Source organism: Vigna umbellata, chromosome 1 (assembly GCF_029865625.1).
Source record: "Vigna umbellata cultivar VRB3 chromosome 1, Vumbellata_1.0, whole genome shotgun sequence".
In the NCBI taxonomy this organism is placed as follows: Eukaryota; Viridiplantae; Streptophyta; class Magnoliopsida; order Fabales; family Fabaceae; genus Vigna; species Vigna umbellata.
Genome location: NC_142165.1, coordinates 85,746,050 through 85,765,520, shown reverse-complemented (window position 1 = coordinate 85,765,520; position 19,471 = coordinate 85,746,050). Strand labels below are relative to the sequence as shown.

Here is a 19,471-nt window from a genome sequence, read left to right as displayed (position 1 = left end):
TATCTCATCCACAAGTTACTCACTCGTATCTTAAATGGCATTAGTCCTATAGAGTCTCTATCGTCCTTTGTTCCTTCTTCTCCCCTAATAACGAGTCTACCTAGTCGAGTCTTTGGATGTGTTGTTCTTGTTCACTCTCATCATCCTAACTGTGGTAAATTAGATCCAAGAGCTCTTAAATGTGTCTTTATTGGGTATCCTTGGGTACAAATGTTACCATCCTCAAAGTCATCGCATCTTTATCACCATGGATGTTACCTTTCATGAAACACAATCCTTTTATGTCAATCCACCACTTCAGGGGGAGAAAGCACTTGAAGTGGATGAACTCTCCTTCTTGTCTTTACCATGTTTGTCTTTGCAGGATGCCCAAGATCTGAGCAATGAAGCTACCATAGTCCACAGTGAGGAAGAAGACAATTTTTTTGGCAAAAAATATGAAAGAAGAAAACAACCCACTTTGACTCTCGAGCAAGAAAAATTGTCTAATCCGGAGGTGAGGATCCCTAAAGATATCAATGAGGAGGAGGTAAGTATTACTGAGGATTTACCCATTGCATTGAGAAAGGAAAGAAGCTCATGTGCTAAATATCCTATTTCTCAGTATCTTTGCACTAACAATCTCTCTGATAAGCACAAGTTTTATTGCTGCCATTGATGTCGCATAAATTCCTACCTCAATCCAGGAGACCATGAAATTTGAACATTGGAATCCAGCCATGAAAGAAGAGATGAATGCATTAGAAAGAAATTCAGCTTGGGAGATTGTTGATAAGCCAAGAGACAAGAAGGCAGTAGGGTGTAGATGGATATTCACAGTGAAACATAAGGCAAATGGAACAATGGAAAGATATAAAGCTAGATTGGTGGCAAAAGGATATACCCAAACATATGGGATTGACTATGAGGAGACATTTGCCCCAGTGGCAAAGATGAATACAGTTCGAGTTATTCTCGCTTTGGCAATCCCCTGGAGCATGGTTTGGAAGATTTACAAAAGCAATGGTTTCCTTGGGATACTGTTAGGTTCCTGGGTTGAAAACCTAACTATCAACGCTCACAGTAAGCAAAAGAACAAAGAAAGAATGGATTTCTGTATTGAAATTGAGAACGATGTACACTGATAGCACTAATGGAGGCCTAATCCCCCTCTTCTGGTCAAAGTCCAAATCTACAAAATAATACTCAATGATCCCCTTGACAACATCACAGGGTCTTATTTACACAATTTCTCCCTTTAATAGGCTAACAAACTTTCCCGCTCTTTACTTCTATCCTAAACACATTACCCATTATACCCTTACCACCCTATATCCTAACATTTTACACCCCGCTGCAGAACAACCTTGTCCTCAAGGTTGGAACCGAAAAGCTTGGTCTCTTGGCTCCTCTTCATCTTGTTATCTCTCGCTCCCCCTAGCAACCTAACAAACTTCCCCGTCCTTTTAATTCATCATCTACTGTTCGGTATTAGCAACCTTATACCGTTTGGCCCTTCACTCCATCCCCCCTTGTAGCTACCGTTCGGTATTAGTAAAGACACCGTTCGGTGCTTCACTCTTATTCCCCTACCGTTCGGACTCCATTCCCTTTGGTACTCTTCTTCCCATTTCTTTACCGTTCGGTACTCTTCGGGGTCAGGAGACTTGGGTGGTGGTCGAATGAGAGATCGAATTTATGGGACCATTTTCGTGTCTTCATTATTTCCTTGAAGCTGAGGAGCATCTTTTTTTTCCCTAGAAAATAACTTCTTTTACTGTTCGGTTCTCTTCTCCCTATCTTTATACCACTCGGCTTGCTTTCCAATGCTTTTCTACCGTTCGGTTCCTTCCTCCTGCCTTCAACCGTTCGGTTCGTGTTGGTTTTCTTCCTCTGCTCATCCCCCAATCTCACCTGGTACGGTTGGGTATCCTCCATGGGTAAGCCCAGTTCCTCTACCAGACCCTTGCCTATGAAATTAATCAAACCCGTTCGGCCCTCTATCAAATCGTGCGGCTTCATCGTTTTTGGTTGAATGAGGTCTTCTGCCGAGAAAGCGGACAACTCCATCTGCTTCCGGTCTAATTCTGTCTCAACTCCCTCAGTCTCCACCTCTTCATCCTCCCCCAAAATAACCATCCCTAGACTCCTTTCTGGGCATTGGCCTTGAACGAACGGTCCCCCAAACCTGACACACCTTCCCTCCTCTCTCTCCGTTTTTGGAATTCTGAGTATGGCAGATTCAGGGTGTTCCATATTGACCCCACCTTCTCGACGGCTTCCGCTTGACCTGGGTGATTGGCAGATGTTATTGCTCGTCTTCTCCTGTTGATACCGTTCAGTTGAACCCTGTTACCGTGGTGATTGTCCTCGGACCGCTCGACCACTCCCAATCGGCCTGGACTATATCGATCGGCCTCGGACCGTGTCACCTCACCGCTTGTTAGTCCCCAAGACAACTAGTCTTCTATCGCCTCAGACTGATCGGCAACTACCGATCGGCATGGGCTATAGCACTTGTCCTCGGACCGTTCGGCGACTCTCGGAACTCCTCAACATCCCTTGTGATCCGCATGGCCACCATCCATTCCTGCGGCTCATGCTGTCGGACTTGATTCTGGATGTCCTCTTTCAATCCCGCAAAAAAATATCCTCACAGTTGCTCATCCGACACCCTCTTCGTTCGACCCGCCAATATCTTGAAGTATTAAACATACTCGTCCACCGTCGCCGTCTGTTTCAATGCCGTCAACCGCTCAACAATGGTTCCAAACCTTATCACCAGGGCTTCCTTCAAACGATCCCATGAATGATTCTTGGCTTTCTCCTTCCAAGCTCTGACCCAGTAGCCAACACTCCCCTCCATGCTCACATACGCCAATTGTACCTTCTCCTCTTTCGTTACTCCATATAATTCGAAGAATCGCTCTGCCCACTTGATCCAGTTCAATGGATCTAATCCTTCGAACACAGGCAACTCCACCCTCTTCCGCCCATTGAATCGCTCACCTTCTTCGCCCCCAATTTCGTCCTCGCGCTCGTACTCCTATTGGCGGTCACAGGCGCCTGACTGTCGTCGGATTGTTCCCCTTGAGTGCGGTGTCGTCCCCCCAATAGTCGCATCACTTCTTGAAGATCTTGGCGGATGGCCGCCCGATCTTGTCTCAATGTCGCAGTTTCGACCTTCAATTAGTCTATTGCAACCTCCACCGCGTCTAGCCGGCTCTCCACCACGTTCAGGCGTCCCTCATTTCTCCCCTCCATCTCACCGTTCTCTATCAAAAGGATCCGACAGCTTCTCGATCCAGCAATTCTCTTGTTGATACGGCAGCGCTCTGCTTCTCGATCTGGCAGCGCTCCCTTGATGATCCGGCAGGTCGGACCAATTTGTAGGTTCCTGGGTTGAAAACCTAACTATCAACGCTCACGGTAAGCAAAAGAACAAAGAAAGAATGGATTTATGTATTGAAATTAAGAACGATGTACACCGATAACACTAATGGAGGCCTAATCCCCCTCTTAGCCCTAACGGAGGCCTAATCCCCCTCTTCTGGTCAAAGTCCAGATCTACAAAATAATACTCAATGATCCCCTTGACAACATCACAGGGTCTTATTTATACAATTTCTCCCTCTAATAGCCTAACAAACTTTCCCGCTCTTTACTTCTATCCTAAACACATTACCCATTATACCCTTACCACCCTATATCCTAACATTCTAACAGATACAAACAAAGCCAAGCAGATCACATTATTCACAAAGCACTCTTCTACAAGTAAACTCACTCTATTGCTTGTCTATGTGGATGATATGATTATTGCAGGAGATGATGAAATAGAAAAATTGGCATTAAAAGATAAATTGGCTGCCCAATTTGAAATGAAAGACCTAGGAAAACTCAAGTATTTTCTTAGAATAGAGGTTGCTTACTCCAAGAACGGAGTTTTCATCTCCCAAAGGAAATATGTACTAGATCTTCTCAAAGAAACATGAAAGTTGGGATGTAGAACCTCAACAGTTCCTATTGAACAGAATCACAAAATTGGAAGTGAGGAAAGTGCTCTTGTAAAGAAGGCCCAATATCAGAGATTGGTGGGAAAATTGATCTATCTATCACACACAAGACTAGACATTGCTTATGCAGTAAGTGTAGTGAGCCAATTTATGCATGATCCAAGAGAGAGACACATGCAAGCAGTTGACAAAATTCTCCGATACTTGAAGTCAAGTCCAGGAAAGGGGCTATTATTCAAAAGGGAAGACACATTGACTATGAAGATTGTTAGATGTTAAGTTGTGTGTTTCTGTTAATTGGGCTTAGCCCATTCTGTATTTAGGGTTTAACCCTTATCTTACATTATAAATAAACTACCCTATGTGTATGCTAAACATATAAGGGAGATTTCTCCTAATCTTCTTCACTATATTTAACATGGTATCAGAGCCATGGTTAGAGCCTATCGTAGCGAGTTCTAAGTGGGCATTCTATTCTTCTATTCCACCCGCTATCGGGCCATTATCGGACCACCCAATTTCTACTATCACGCACGAGATGTCTATACCTCGGCGTGAAGGGGGTGTGTTGGAAGTTCCACATCGACTAGAGATAAGGCCAAATTATAATATATAAATGAGGTGCAAACCTCACCTTACAAGCCGGTTTTGTGGGGTTGAGTTAGGCTTAAAAACCCACTTTCTAATATGGTATCAAAGCACAGGAATAGTTCCAGTCAACTCCACGGTCTCCGGCACCCATCACTGCCGCTGTTGTCGCAATCGCCGCCGCTGCCGTCGCCACCGTCGCCGCCGTCGCCGGAGTTCCAGAATCGACCGGCGACCACACCATCGGAAGCGTCTCGGCCGGGCGACCACCGTCGTACGAAGATCGCGGCGAACGGACCTCTCACGCGCCTCAACGCGCCGCCGCAAGAGTCGCCGCTGTCGCCGCGCGTGCCGGCGCGTCGCCGGAGCTTTCCGCCGGCGATCAGCACCGCCGTGATCGCCTCCTCGCCCTCTTTCTGGATCTGTGGTCGTTGCGTCAATCGGAGCATTTTGAATTTTTAGGGTTTCTCCCTCTCCATGGCTGTCCAACTTGATGATCGGAGTCGGTCTCGCCAACCAGGTAAAGGACGTCCAAAATGTGACCACTGTGGCAAGCTAAGCCACAAAATTGATAGATGTTATGCACTTCATGGACGTCCTCTTCGAACTATAGCAATGGCTAATTCTGATCCACCTCCCCAATCACCGTCTGCAGACCATCCTACGTCATCAAATACCATGAATAACCCTTTACTCTTTCAGGAATTTCTCAGATGGTATGAGGATCGTCAGCACTCTAGTTCCACTACATCTGCTTCTGTTACACGCACAGGTACTCCTTTTGTCGGTCTGACTCACTCTCTCGGATCTTGGGTCCTTGACTCAGGTGCCACCGATCATATCACTGGTAACAAGTCCTTGTTTTCTTCCTTGTCATGTCCGGTTAATCTACCCTCGGTAACGATGGCTGATGGGTCTCGAGTCTCATCTCATGGTATTGGTACTGTTCATATTTTTCCGTCCATATCCATTGATAATGTACTTTATCTCCCTGGGTCTCCTTTTAACTTATTGTCCGTGTTAGATATATTATATCTTTTATCTTTTAGTTAGTTTGTTATTATTTCTCATTTGTATTTTGGGCTTAGCCCATATTTCTTTTATTATAAATAGAGAACCCTATGTGTGTATTTTACACAAGGGAGATTAATCTAAATATAGTTTTTCACTATATTCAACATGGTATCAGAGCAAGTTCTCTGATCCTCTTCGGGTGGTCTCTGCTGTCTGCCGGCGACCGGCCGCCATGGTCGCCGGCAGCCCCTAAAATTTCAGTGGGCAACCCTTCTCTCTTTCTTTTTCTCTTAAATCTGTGCCACAGTCAGCACCGTGCAGTCAGATCTCTCCACCGTCGCCGCCGCTTCTTTCCGGCCAGTCCGTCGCCGCCTCCGGCCACCGCCGCCGCCGCCGGAGTTCCAGAATCGACCGGCGACCACACCATCGGAATCGTCTCGACCGGGCGACCACCGTGGTATGAAGATCGCGGCGAACGGACCTCTCACGCGCCTTCACGCGCCGCCGCAAGAGTCACCGTTGCCGCCGCTGCCGGCGCGCGTGCCGGCGCGTCGCCGGAGCTTTCCGCCGCCGATCAGCACTGCCGTGATCGCCTCTTCGCCCTCTTTCTGGATCTGTGGTCGTTGCATCAATCGGAGTACTTTGAATTTTTAGGGTCAGTCCGTAAGTCGTCTAACTCGTTCCCTTAATTGTGTTATTTCATTTACCAAAGATTCTGTTTGGTTGCAGGACCAGAGTTCGAAACACATGATTGGCACAGGATGTGAGTCTCATGGCCTATATCATCTCAGCCCTTCTCCACATGCTGGCGTAATCATGGAGTCACCATCCCTTCTTCATGCTCAGTTAGGTCATCCCAGTCTTGCCAAACTGCAGCAACTTGTTCCGAGTCTGTCCAAATTATCAAGTTTGTCGTGTGAGTCTTGTCAATTAGGTAAACATACTTGTAGTTCCTTTCCTCGTAGTGTTTCACAACGAGCGTCATCCCCCTTTTCATTGGTTCATTCTGATATTTGGGGACCTAGTCGTGTTAAGTCAACTTTAGGATTTCAGTATTTTGTTACCTTCATTGATGACTATTCCAGATGTACTTGGTTGTTTCTCATGAAGAATCGTTCTGCGTTGTTTTCTATTTTTCAAACTTTTTTCAACGAAATAAAAACTCAGTTTGGGGTTTCTATTCGCACTTTACTTAGTGATAATGGCCGTGAATACCTTTCTCAACAGTTTAAACATTTTATGGCTTCTCATGGCATTCTTCACCAAACCTCATGTGCTTATACCCCTCAACAAAATGGGGTGGCTGAGCGCAAGAATAGACACCTTATTGAAACAACTCGTACCCTTCTCATTCATGGTCAAGTACCCTCACGTTTTTGGGGTGATGCTGTTCTCACGGCATGTTATCTTATCAACCGCATGCCATCTTCCGTCCTAGCAAACAAAATCCCTCATTCTATATTATTTCCTCAAGACCCTCTACATCCATTACCTCTTAGAGTTTTTGGGTCTACATGTTTTGTTCATGATTTTAGTCCTGGTCTTGATAAGTTATCTCCTAGGTCTCACAAATGTGTCTTCTTAGGATTTCCACGGTCACAAAAGGGCTATAAGTGTTTTTCCCCTTCCCTCAATCGTCATTTTATCTCTGCTGATGTCACTTTTGATGAATCTTCTTTTTACTTTACACATTTATCTTCTAGTTCTGTACCTCTCCCTATTACTGTTGATATTCCTCTTATCTGTGATCCTCCTGGTGATGCTCCACCCATTTTGTCTCCTTCTTTAGACTCTCCTTCACCACAGGATCATCCTTCACCACCACCCCTTCAGGTTTATAGTCGCCGCAATTGTCTCCCTCATGACTCACTTCCAGTGCCACCTCCTGTGTCTCCTCCGGCTCCAGCAAATGAGTCTGACTTGCCTATTGCCCTCCGTAAAGGTATACGCTCTACCCGTAACCCTTCCCCCCATTATACTGTTCTTAGTTACCACAGATTATCTCCATCTTTTTACACTTGTCTCTCATCCATTTCTTCTGTGTCAATTCCTAAATCTGTGGGTGATGCCTTAAGTCATCCTGGCTGGCGTCAAGCTATGCTGGATGAATTAAGTGCTTTACAGAAAAGTGGAACTTGGGAGCTTGTCCAATTACCATCTGGAAAGTCTGTTGTTGGTTGCAGGTGGGTGTATGCTATCAAGGTTGGCCCTGATGGCACAATTGATCGTCTGAAAGCTCGACTGGTTGCCAAAGGCTACACACAGATTTTTGGTTTGGATTATGGTGATACTTTTTCTCCAGTGGCAAAAATGACCTCTGTTCGCCTATTCATTGCCATGGCCGCTCTTCGACAATGGCCTCTTTACCAACTTGATGTCAAAAATGCTTTCCTAAATGGTGATTTGCATGAAGAAATTTATATGGAGCAACCGCCTGGCTTTGTTGCTCAGGGGGAGTCATCTGGATTGGTATGTCGTCTTCGCAAATCCTTATATGGCCTAAAACAATCTCCTCGGGCCTGGTTTGGTAAATTCAGCTGTGTTGTTCAACAATTTGGTATGTCTCGCAGTGAAGCGGATCATTCAGTGTTCTATCGCCACTCAAGTGCGGGATGTATTTACTTAATAGTGTATGTTGATGATATTGTTCTCACAGGAAGTGACTATCTCGGCATCTCTCAGATGAAACACACCTTTGTCATCATTTTCAAACCAAAGATCTTGGCAAACTCCGGTATTTTTTGGGTATTGAAGTAGCACAATCCAATGATGGTATTGTCATATCTCAGAGGAAGTATGCGTTAGACATCTTGGAGGAAACAGGGTTAATGAACTGTAAATCTGTTGAGACACCTATGGACCCTAACATCAAACTCTTACCAAATCAGGGGGAGCCTTTCTCAGATCCTGAACGGTACAGAAGATTAGTTGGTAAATTAAACTATCTTACTATTACGCGTCCTGACATTTCCTTCGCAGTTAGTGTGGTGAGTCAATTTCTAAACTCCCCATGTGAAGACCATTGGGATGCAGTTGTTCGCATACTGAAGTATATTAAAAGATCACCTGGAAAAGGTTTGCTATATGGTCCTAACAACGATACAAAAATCGTTTGCTATTCAGATGCTGATTGGGCTGGTTCCCCTTCTGATAGGAGGTCTACTTCTGGATATTGTGTCTCTATTGGTGGCAACCTGATATCTTGGAAAAGTAAGAAGCAAAGTGTTGTCGCAAGGTCCAGCGCAGAAGCAGAATATAGAGCTATGGCATCTGCTACTTGCGAGCTTGTGTGGCTTAAACAATTACTTAATGAATTGAAATTTGGAGATGCCACTCACATGACACTTATATGTGATAATCAAGCTGCTCTTCATATTAGCTCTAACCCTGTCTTCCATGAGAGAACCAAGCACATTGAAGTTGATTGTCATTTTATTAGAGAAAAAATCATATCCGGAGATATCAAGACTGAGTTCGTTAACTCAAGCAACCAGTTGGCAGACATATTCACCAAGTCCTTACGAGGACCTAGAATTGACTATCTTTGTAACAAGCTTGGAACATATGATTTATATGCTCCAGCTTGAGGGGGAGTGTTAGATGTTAAGTTGTGTGTTTCTGTTAATTGGGCTTAGCCCATTCTGTATTTAGGGTTTAACCCTTATCTTACATTATAAATAAACTACCCTATGTGTATGCTAAACACATAAGGGAGATTTCTCCTAATCTTCTTCACTATATTTAACAAAGATATATATTGATGTTGACTATGCAGGTTCTATTACTGACAAAAAATCTACTTCTGGGTATTGTGTGTTTCTTGGAGATAGTATGGTAACATGGAGAAGCAAAAAGCAAGATAGAGTATCCGTTCTAGTGCAGAAGCTAAATTTCGAGCTCTTGCTCAAGGAATGTGTGAAGGACTCTGGATGAAACATTCCAGACAATTCCAGGAAGAATATCAGCTTGAAAGAGCTTCTATTCCCTAGGATTTTCAATATTACTTACTCTGGCACAAAATTATGTAATACTGGGAAAAACACAGATGTGTATAAAATCAGTTTTCTGTTCAAAATACAGTTGAAAAGAGCATATGTACCACCTACCTACACTTTCAAATGTAGCCAGGCAAAAAAATTATACTCGAAGCAAACTAAAAAATGTAGATTTGAAATGTCCCACTAAATTTATATAGAATGCAATAAGCAACAAGAAACGACTCCCGTAAATAGCTTACACTTTGCAAGTTCCTTCTCCTTTGCAGCAGCCTTCCTCTTGAGTTTTGCACCTTGTGCAAAGGTTGATGGCCTGAGAGAATGATGAAGTCACTAATGTACACTCTCACAAACATAAGCATATAACATTCAAAGTTTATATTATATTTAAATGTAAGATATTTCCATGTCATTTTAAAATTTCCTTAAAGCTTCACATTTACTCTGAAACTTTAGTTAGAAAATACAAACGGGAAGTAAACACAAAATCATAGAAAAAACAAACAAATAGCCTTTCGGGTTATTTTGATTTAAGATAAAATAAATGAGAAGGCAGAGGAACCCACAGTTGGCTCGAACATGAAAATTTACATGTTTTCTTTGTTGTGTCAATTGAAAACATACTGTCCATTCAAGTTATGGGATTTCAGATATAGAACAAGAAAGAGAGATAAAAGAGAATAAAATACTAAATTGGTATTAACTGAGGTGGATTATTACAATGTATTGATGTGTTGGTATGTTCAAAAACCTAGAGTATAAACCATTGTCAGGGAAACCAATCATGATAATAAAATATAATAACTAATCCTAAGATAGGATATAAGAATACTAATCCAAGAGGATAAACTTAGACATAACAAGATATTTCATAAATTCTAACAATTACCTATGTAATATATCTATAATCTTTTTATCATAAATCTAACCAAGAGTACAGAAAAAAAAATTGATAGAAGGGGTGTGGCTACTATCTTTCGTGCTCATGTAGAGTGTAGGCGCACCCCGGTAAATAGTAATAGAGATGAAAATAGGAAAGACAAAGATGATTCTGATCATTAACAGTTGGAATCCTATATAAGACCCATTTGTTTCCATGGGAGGAAATATGGCCAAAGCATGAGTAGCTTACTGTGACAATGAGCTTGCCTCCTTCAAAAGTTCTTTTATTTCTCTATGTAACTTAGCTTTTTCTTCTTTATCAGATCCACCCTGAAGCAAAAACATAAAACTAAACGAAATTAATATCATAATATAATAGTCAATATGTTAGATATGTTTCTTGTAAATCAAAAGAAAGCTAATAAACATAAAATTTATGGTAGAAACAAATTGCAAGATCACCGGAGCACCATGCAAAGGGTCTCTCTTGCACATGAAAAGTTCACAATCTTTTAACAGAAATATTAGTGGGCACTTGGCTCAAGTGTGCTTGTCCCTACTATCTTAAGATTTGGTAACAGAACAAAATGATGAAACTGTAAACGGTAGATAGATAGATATATATATATATATATATATATATATATATATATATATATATATGGATGAAAACTAGCAATTCAAATCGGAGCCTTTACAAACTTACCATTAAATGCCTTAGTCTATAAGCACAACAACCAATCCCTTGGATATAGCATTTTTTTCAAATAAGACAACAATCCTACAACAGCATAAAAATTGTCTTACTGGAGTTTCATGACAGCTTCCTTCGTTCTCAACCATGGGAAATCAAGAAGAAAATTCAAATTGAAAATTTCCTATGCTTGATAAAAAAAGTCAAAAAACTACACGGTCTTCCTGATCCACTACAGGTTTCATTAGCAAATGCTGGACCAAAATCTGTTAGGCCTTGGAGGGTTTATGAGAGGAGAAGGGTGAGGAATAATACCTAACTGTTATCTAACAGAATAACAGTTAAGAGGGCGGGAACAGGGTCTATATAAGGACCCTGTATTTGTTTCTGAAAGTTAGTTAGTGACTTGTTTGTAGTTGACCGGTCTAAGGACCAGGTGAAGGAGGTTAAGCTCCTGTGAACATTGTATTCTTGATTTGTTGGTGTGAATGCAATTCCATTCTTTCTCATTCTATTTTGCTCCGTGTTGGTGTAAGTAAGTGAGAGTTAGAGAGCTCGTTAGGGATTTCATCTTGAATACCTAACAAAGTGGTCCGACCTGCCGGATCAGATCGGAGGAAAGCGCGAGTGATGGAGGGAAGAATGGTCAAGGTTGAGGGGAAGATGGAGCACCTGGAGTTGGCGGTCGACGGTTTGAAGGCAGAGACGGCAGCGAATCGCCAAGAATCGATCGCGATGCGCAAAGACATTCAAGAATTGTTACGGTTGATGGGGAAACGTAACAGCCAAGGGGAATCAGGCTCGGATGAAAGTCAGGATTCAGTGAACCATAATGGAGGGAACCGGCGCGAGAACGAAGGAGGGGGAAGAGAGGGAGAGCGATCAGACAACGGCTTTAATTGGAGACGACGGGTGGAGTTACCCATATTCGAAGGACCTGATCCTCTGTATTGGATTAACAGAGCGGAGAAGTTCTTTGAGATTCAGAAGGTAGCGGAAGCGGAGAAAGTCGAATTGGCTCATATCAGCATGGAGGGAAGCGCGGCTTACTGGTTCAAGTTCTGGAAAGACAAGGCAACTGATCGAACCTGGGAGGGGTTGAAGGAAGCATTGCTGATCCGATTCGAGAGTCGCCACCGTGGGGGAATTTACGAAAGAATAGCGGCGATTAGGCAGACCACTACCGTGGAGGAGTACGTGAAAGAATTCGAAGCATTGGCGGGGCAGACAAAGGAATTTTCCGATAACCAATTGTTAGGTTATTTCATTGCGGGGTTACGTGAGGAGCTGCGGTGTCAGATGAGACCACATGATCCCCGCGATTTGATGACGGCGATGAAGATTGCGCGGGACGTAGAGGAAGCTCTTCGCGGCCTAGGGTTGATGGGATGGACGGCAGCGAAGACTACCCCCGCGTGGGGACGATCGTCAGGAGGAGGAGCGGTGGTGACGAGGACGGAGCAACCAAGGGGTAGCATGGTTCGAGCGACACCGATAGAGAGTGTGGGATCGGTGAAGCGCGACACGGCGCCAGGGAGTGAACCCGTGAGGAGCGGAGGTTACGGCGGCGGGGACAGTCGGAATCGGAGCTCAAGAAATTTGCCGTATCCTGAGTACTTGAAGCGCCGGGAGGAGGGTAGATGTTTTCGCTGTGGGGGGCCCTTTAGTCCCGGGCACCAATGTCCTGAGAAGAACTTGAGGGTGGTGCTGTTGGCCGAGGACGAAGAAGGAGATGAAGGAGAGACAGGGGCGGAGACAGAACCGCCATGCATGGAGTTGTCGGCTTTCTCAGCCGGAGGGCTGACTCAACCAAAAACCTTGAAGCTGCAGGGGAGAGTGGGAGAGAGAAAGGTGCTGATACTAGTGGACAGTGGCGCGAGCCACAACTTCGTTAGTCAAGAATTGGTAAGGGAGTTGAAACTCGAGCAGGAAGACACATCCCCATATCACGTCAGTTTGGGGGATGGTCAACGAAAGAAGACGCGGGGGTGTTGTCCGAGAGTGGTGGTTTGCATGGGGGACGTCGAGATCAGGGAGAGATTTTATTTGTTCGAACTGGGGGGCGTAGACATGATTCTCGGAGTGGAGTGGTTGGCTAAGTTGGGTGAGATCACGGTAGACTGGGGAAAATCCACCATGTCGTTCTGGCAAGGGGAGCAGAAACGCACCATAACCGGAGACCCGAGGTTGGAGAGGAGGGTGATAGAACCCGAACAACTGCTGAAACTTAGCGAGGTAGAGTCGTGTGCGTTGGTTTGGAGTCTGGAGGGCAAAGAGGCAAGTTGGGAGACTGAGGAAGAAAGTGAGTTGACGAGAGAACAAAAGGAGGATATGAAGAAACTTTTGGAACAGTATGCGGGGGTATTCCAGGAATTTCCAGGACTGCCACCTAATAAAATGGCGAAACATCAGATTGTTTTAAAAGAAGGGGCCGATCCTGTAAATGTGCACCCTTATCGTTACCCACATGTCATGAAATCGGAGATCGAGCGACAGGTGGCGGAGATGTTACATGCAGGGGTTATCCAACCCAGTATAAGTCCATTTTCCAGTCCGGTGATCCTCGTTAAGAAGAAGGACGGAAGTTGGAGATTTTGCATCGACTACCGGGCTCTCAACAGGGTGACTGTTCCAAACAAGTTTCCCATCCCGGTGATTGAAGAGCTTCTGGATGAACTAGGGGGAGCGACGTATTTTTCGAAAATGGACCTCAAATCCGGGTACCATCAAATAAGGATGGAAGAAGAGGATGTTCCGAAAACAGCGTTCAGAACGCACTTGGGCCACTACGAATTCCTGGTGATGCCCTTCGGCCTCACAAATGCTCCGGCCACCTTCCAAAGTGCCATGAACGAGCTGTTCCGACCCTACCTGCGGAAGTTCGTTCTCGTCTTTTTTGACGATATACTCGTGTACAGTCCGACTTGGACTGAGCATATGCAGCAGGTGAATCTCGTGATGGGGCGACTACAGGAACAGCAATGGGTTGTCAACCGAAAGAAGAGTGAGTTTGGAAGAACATCGATAAGATATTTGGGCCATGTAATAACAGGGGGAGGTGTCGAAATGGACAAGGAGAAAGTGGAGGCGGTTCTAGCCTGGGAAGAACCGAGAACGATAAAAGCGCTGAGGGGATTTTTGGGACTCACCGGGTATTACCGGAGATTCGTCCGAGATTACGGCAAGATAGCGCGACCATTAACGGAGATGCTAAAAAGGGGGAGCTTTGTCTGGACTGAAGCTGCTAGAGGAGCAATGGGTCGATTAAAGGAGGCGGTGACGACGGCCCCAGTGCTTGCGCTACCAGATTTCACACGACAGTTTCAAGTGGAGTGTGACGCCTCGGGGGTGGGTATCGGGGCTGTATTGACACAGAGAAAAAGACCCATAGCTTACTTTAGTAAGGCGTTGTCGGCGGGGACGTTGGGGAAGTCGATCTACGAGAAGGAGCTCATGGCGGTGGCGTTGGCGGTTCAGCACTGGCGGCCCTATCTGATGGGTCAGAAATTCGTAGTGCACACTGATCAGAAAAGCTTGCGGTTTTTGCTGGAACAGAGAATAACCACCCCAGCTCAACAACACTGGATAGCCAAGCTACTGGGCTACGATTTCGAAATCGTTTACAAGACGGGGCAAACTAATAAGGTGGCTGACGCTTTATCGAGAAAGGAAAGAGATGAATCGGAGGAGGAAACCGAGGAGGGTATTCCAGGAAGGGAGAAGGAGCTGAATATGGTAGTAAGACCATACTGGAAAGACTTCCAGGAAGTGGTAAAGGAAGTTGATGAGGACGAAGAGCTTAGAAAAATTATAACCGCCCTAAACCAAGATCCTGACAAACATCCAGCACTCACGATGGAGAATGGGAGGTTGCATTACAAGGGGAGACTGGTTCTCTCAGCCAAGTCAAGTTGGATTCCGAAGCTGCTGGTTGAGCATCATACTACACCGACGGGAGGTCATTCGGGAGTATACCGCACCTACCGCCGGATCGCACAGTCCTTGTACTGGATCGGAATGAAGAAGGCTGTAACAGAATTTGTAACTCAGTGCCTGGTATGTCAGCAACACAAATATTTAGCAGCCTCTCCCCAAGGATTGTTGCAACCCCTACCAATACCCCAGGCTGTGTGGGAAGATATCAGCATGGATTTCATAGTAAGGTTGCCGAAATCCAAGGGGTACGACGCGATACTTGTAGTTGTGGATCGTCTGAGCAAGTACGCACATTTCATTCCTCTCAAACATCCTTATACCGCAAAGACAGTGGCTGAAGCGTTTGTAAAGGAGATTGTGAAGTTGCACGGGATACCCAAAACTATAGTCAGTGACCGAGACCCACTCTTTCTCAGTTTGTTTTGGAGGGAATTATTCAAGTTACAGGGTACTCAGCTTCAGATGAGCACCTCCTACCATCCAGAGACTGATGGACAAACGGAAGTGCTCAACAGAATTTTAGAAGGGTATCTCAGATGTTTTTGCTCTGAACAGCCTAAAAGCTGGAACATGATTCTCCCTTGGGCCGAATACTGGTATAATACCAGCTATCAGGGAGCAGCGAAGAGTACCCCTTTTGAAGTTGTCTATGGAAGATCACCCCCTACTTTGACCAGGTTTGTACCGGGAGAAACGATGGTAGAAGCTGTAGCCCAGGAATTGCAGACGCGTGATGAGGCACTGCAGCAACTTCGTTTCCATTTGGCAAGGGCTCAGGATGCGATGGTCAAACAAGCTAACCGAGGGAGGAAGCCAGTTACGATTAAGGTGGATGACTGGGTATTTCTCAAAATCAGACCGCACCGACAAGTTACGATGCCTGTGAGGTTGCACCCGAAATTAGCAGCTAGGTATTATGGACCGTTTAAGGTGATTCAGCAGATAGGGGAAGTAGCATTCAAGTTGCAGTTACCTGAGAACGCAAGGATTCATCCAGTTTTCCATGCGTCCCAGTTGAAGTTAGCTATTGGAACGAAGCAGGTAGAGAAGGAGCTGCCAAAAGATCTGCAGGAAAGTGGCCCAACCTGTTTGCCTAGCAGAGTGTTAGATAGAAGGGTCCAGCAGCAAGGAGGGGACCAAAGAGAGCAATTACTCATTGAATGGCAAAACAGTGGGGAGGAAAGCGCCACTTGGGAAGATCGGGTGATGATGCAAGAACAGTTCCCAGAATTCAACCTTGGGGACAAGGTTGATTTTCAAGGGGGGAGTAATGTTAGGCCTTGGAGGGTTTATGAGAGGAGAAGGGTGAGGAATAATACCTAACTGTTATCTAACAGAATAACAGTTAAGAGGGCGGGAACAGGGTCTATATAAGGACCCTGTATTTGTTTCTGAAAGTTAGTTAGTGACTTGTTTGTAGTTGACCGGTCTAAGGACCAGGTGAAGGAGGTTAAGCTCCTGTGAACATTGTATTCTTGATTTGTTGGTGTGAATGCAATTCCATTCTTTCTCATTCTATTTTGCTCCGTGTTGGTGTAAGTAAGTGAGAGTTAGAGAGCTCGTTAGGGATTTCATCTTGAATACCTAACAAAATCACAATGGCCCAACCCAGAGAGTTTGGTGTGTTTCCTCTAAAAGAGGGTAGGGGATGTGACAGCAAGTCAATGGAGAAGACAGTTAAATACACTGCGGCATTTGTTAATAGGAAGTAAATCAATGATTAATGGGAGCATGAGATAGACAAGGTTAGCAGAGGCAACTGTGTATATTACATCACTAAACTTGGGACCAAGAGCTCTGGGGGCTGAAGGTATTTCTGTTCACTGTTTCTGACACCGTCTTATTCATCTTCTGCATCCATTGTGTGAGTATTCTGGCTTTGTGCCTTGTGCCATTATTTTGAGTTATTTTGGTTTCGTAACATACTATTCATTTTCACTAAACAAGATAAATCAGTAACCAAACATGAAAATTCAGAACCTAGTTACCTATCCTATACATTTTTTTCAAGGAAACAACTGCATAAAAGCATGGAATTAAACAAGTTTTGAAATGTGAAACTATTCTTCTTAAAATGTTAAATTTAAACATAATGCGTGCATATAAACAAACTGTTTCCCAGAATCCTATTATAAGTGGGAAAAGGATATCAATTACCATATCATGAAATAGCATAAAAATAAAATAACCAAAGCTCCAATCAAGCAAATGTAAGCCAAATCAGATATATCCCAAACCAAACGTCCAAAAGCAAACAATATTACCATCACTAACTGAATCCCTTTAAATTGTTAGAATAATGAAAAAAAAAAAAGAGATGAAAGAGGGAGATAACCTTCTTGAATTGATCAATCCGCTGAGAAGCAAAGTGAAAAGCTAGAACAACAAAAAATATGAAAGGAGCTGCTAGTGACCTCTGATATTCTTCACTAGCTTGGTCTCCCATCCTCACTTCAATTTAATGGCTCAGAAAACTCTATTCTACAGGTAACTTTTGTTTCGTTTCTTCCCTCTGGTCCGGAATGCTTGGAAAACAGACCAAACCAACACAAACCTGTAAAGTTTCAGATCAAGGTTCAACCAATTAATCCAAGTGGTCGAACCAGATGGGGCCTGAATATATACACACACACATAAAAACTTAGACAAAAGAAATCAAATTAAGTACCTATCAATCACAAATTTTCGTCAAAAAGTCACAAGACTCATAAGGAATGACTAAAACTACATTGAAGGGGAGGGCATAAAAGGGAATTTACAAAATGATATAGTAACACGGTGAATGTAAATACAGCAAAAATATGTAACAATCAAATCAAAACCAAGAATCAAGCACTGACGAAAATAATAAGCATCCGATTCACACCAAAAAGATGCAGAAAAAAAAATGCAAGACAATAAATCTAAAATAAAAAAAATTGCCGCTAGTGAACAAAAATTCCAAATATGAGTTACAAATACAAAACTGAAAATAAAAATTTAAGGGAGAAAATAGTACTTGAGAGAATTGGAGAAATAAAACGGATAGATCATACCTAGGAACAGCAGTACCAAAGAGCATTGGGATTAGGGCTGTAGTAAATGCAAGTGTTTATGTTAGAATGAAGAAAAAGTCATTAAAAATGACAAATGTTAGTTGCAGACCAATTTCATAGAACAATTTGCTCAATAATTTGTGTTTATCACCCTTGGACATTATTTATACATGTCATAACGGTAGAAGAAGATAAACAGAAAAAATATTATATAAATTAGTATATGTGTATGACATATCATATAAGACCCTAATTTAATAGTTAACAAAAATTTATATCATATTATAAAACCACGAAATTATCGTTCTTAAAAGTTGCATAAACAATAGCTTGAATAAATTTTAATCAATAAAATAGGAACAATAACATTTTATTATTAATTTTAATAGAAAATGTGTTATTAATATCATTGTCAATGAAAATGGAGCCATGGATAAACTTAGTATTCTTTTTGGCAAACTAACAAAATTAGTTCTTCTCACTGCATCTAAGGATATAAACTTTATAGTTTAAATTAATTTACATTGGCATCCCAATCATATCTAATGGCTTCAAATTAAATTTATCAAAATTAATTTAAATAAATTTTAAAATAAACTCTTAACTTTTGACTGATTAGTATGGTGAAACCATGGAAATGGTTTTACTTTCTTAGATATGAAGGAAAATTAAAAAATAAAATAAATAAATAAACTGGTGGAGCATGAACAATCTGTCTTTAATTGAAGAGGAAGGAAGTTCAATGAGTAGAAAGAGGAGGTCAACAAAGTAACTTATTTTGCTTGTGGGAGATAGGGTGAGATTGTACATATCAAGACTCAGAGAAATTTTGGGTGCAAGTTCCTAAAGTGTCTTAGCTGTAGGGTATTGCGGTTCCTATTTGAAGAATTATATTTCAAGTGCATTTTGATTTTGGTTAATAGTTCAATTTGAGGTGTTATATTAGAAGCGTCTCTTAAGTACATTGCTCTCCACAAAGATTCCAAATGACTCGTTTGTGAACCATCCCTTCTTTGACCAACAACACATTGACAATGGTGAGTCCAGCAAAAAAAATTAATGATGTCAATGCTGATGCAGTTGAGTCAAAGTCCCCTAGACAAACCGCCAGAAAGGGAGGGGCCTAGAAGCCACTAGCATAAATCCATAAGGGCTATCTGTCCCACTGCTCAATATGAAGAATGATTGGATTCCATCGTCCTTTATCTATTTGAGCCAACCTCACCCATCTAAAACTACGCTCTTCTAAACAGAGATTGTGATTTAGACATCTACCTTAATTAGTGTTTTAGTTTTAGTCTGGTTTATTTATTTAGTTAAAGTAATAGCCTA

The 19,471-nt window shown here is 43.0% G+C and overlaps 1 protein-coding gene and 1 pseudogene across 6 annotated transcripts in view; both read right to left on the bottom strand.

Moving 5' to 3' along the window:
- LOC124825628 (protein GET1-like) overlaps window positions 1-19,471 on the bottom strand; it is a 30,881-nt gene that overhangs the window by 10,159 nt on the left and 1,251 nt on the right. For 3 of the 6 annotated variants that reach the window (XM_088104559.1, XM_088104563.1, XM_088104558.1), the window contains exons 2-4: window positions 17,440-17,658; window positions 10,725-10,804; window positions 9,835-9,905 (exon numbers count right to left, since the gene is read on the bottom strand). In XM_088104559.1, coding sequence (XP_087960685.1) covers window positions 9,835-9,905; window positions 10,725-10,804; window positions 17,440-17,550 — 262 coding nt within the window. In that variant the 5' untranslated portion in view covers window positions 17,551-17,658. Of the gene's footprint in view, window positions 1-9,834; window positions 9,906-10,724; window positions 10,805-17,439; window positions 17,675-18,139; window positions 18,177-19,471 lie in introns of those variants that run through there. The other 3 variants (XM_088104560.1, XM_088104561.1, XM_088104562.1) reach the window with 2 other exon arrangements.
- LOC148206666 (uncharacterized) lies at window positions 2,121-3,243 on the bottom strand (annotated as a pseudogene).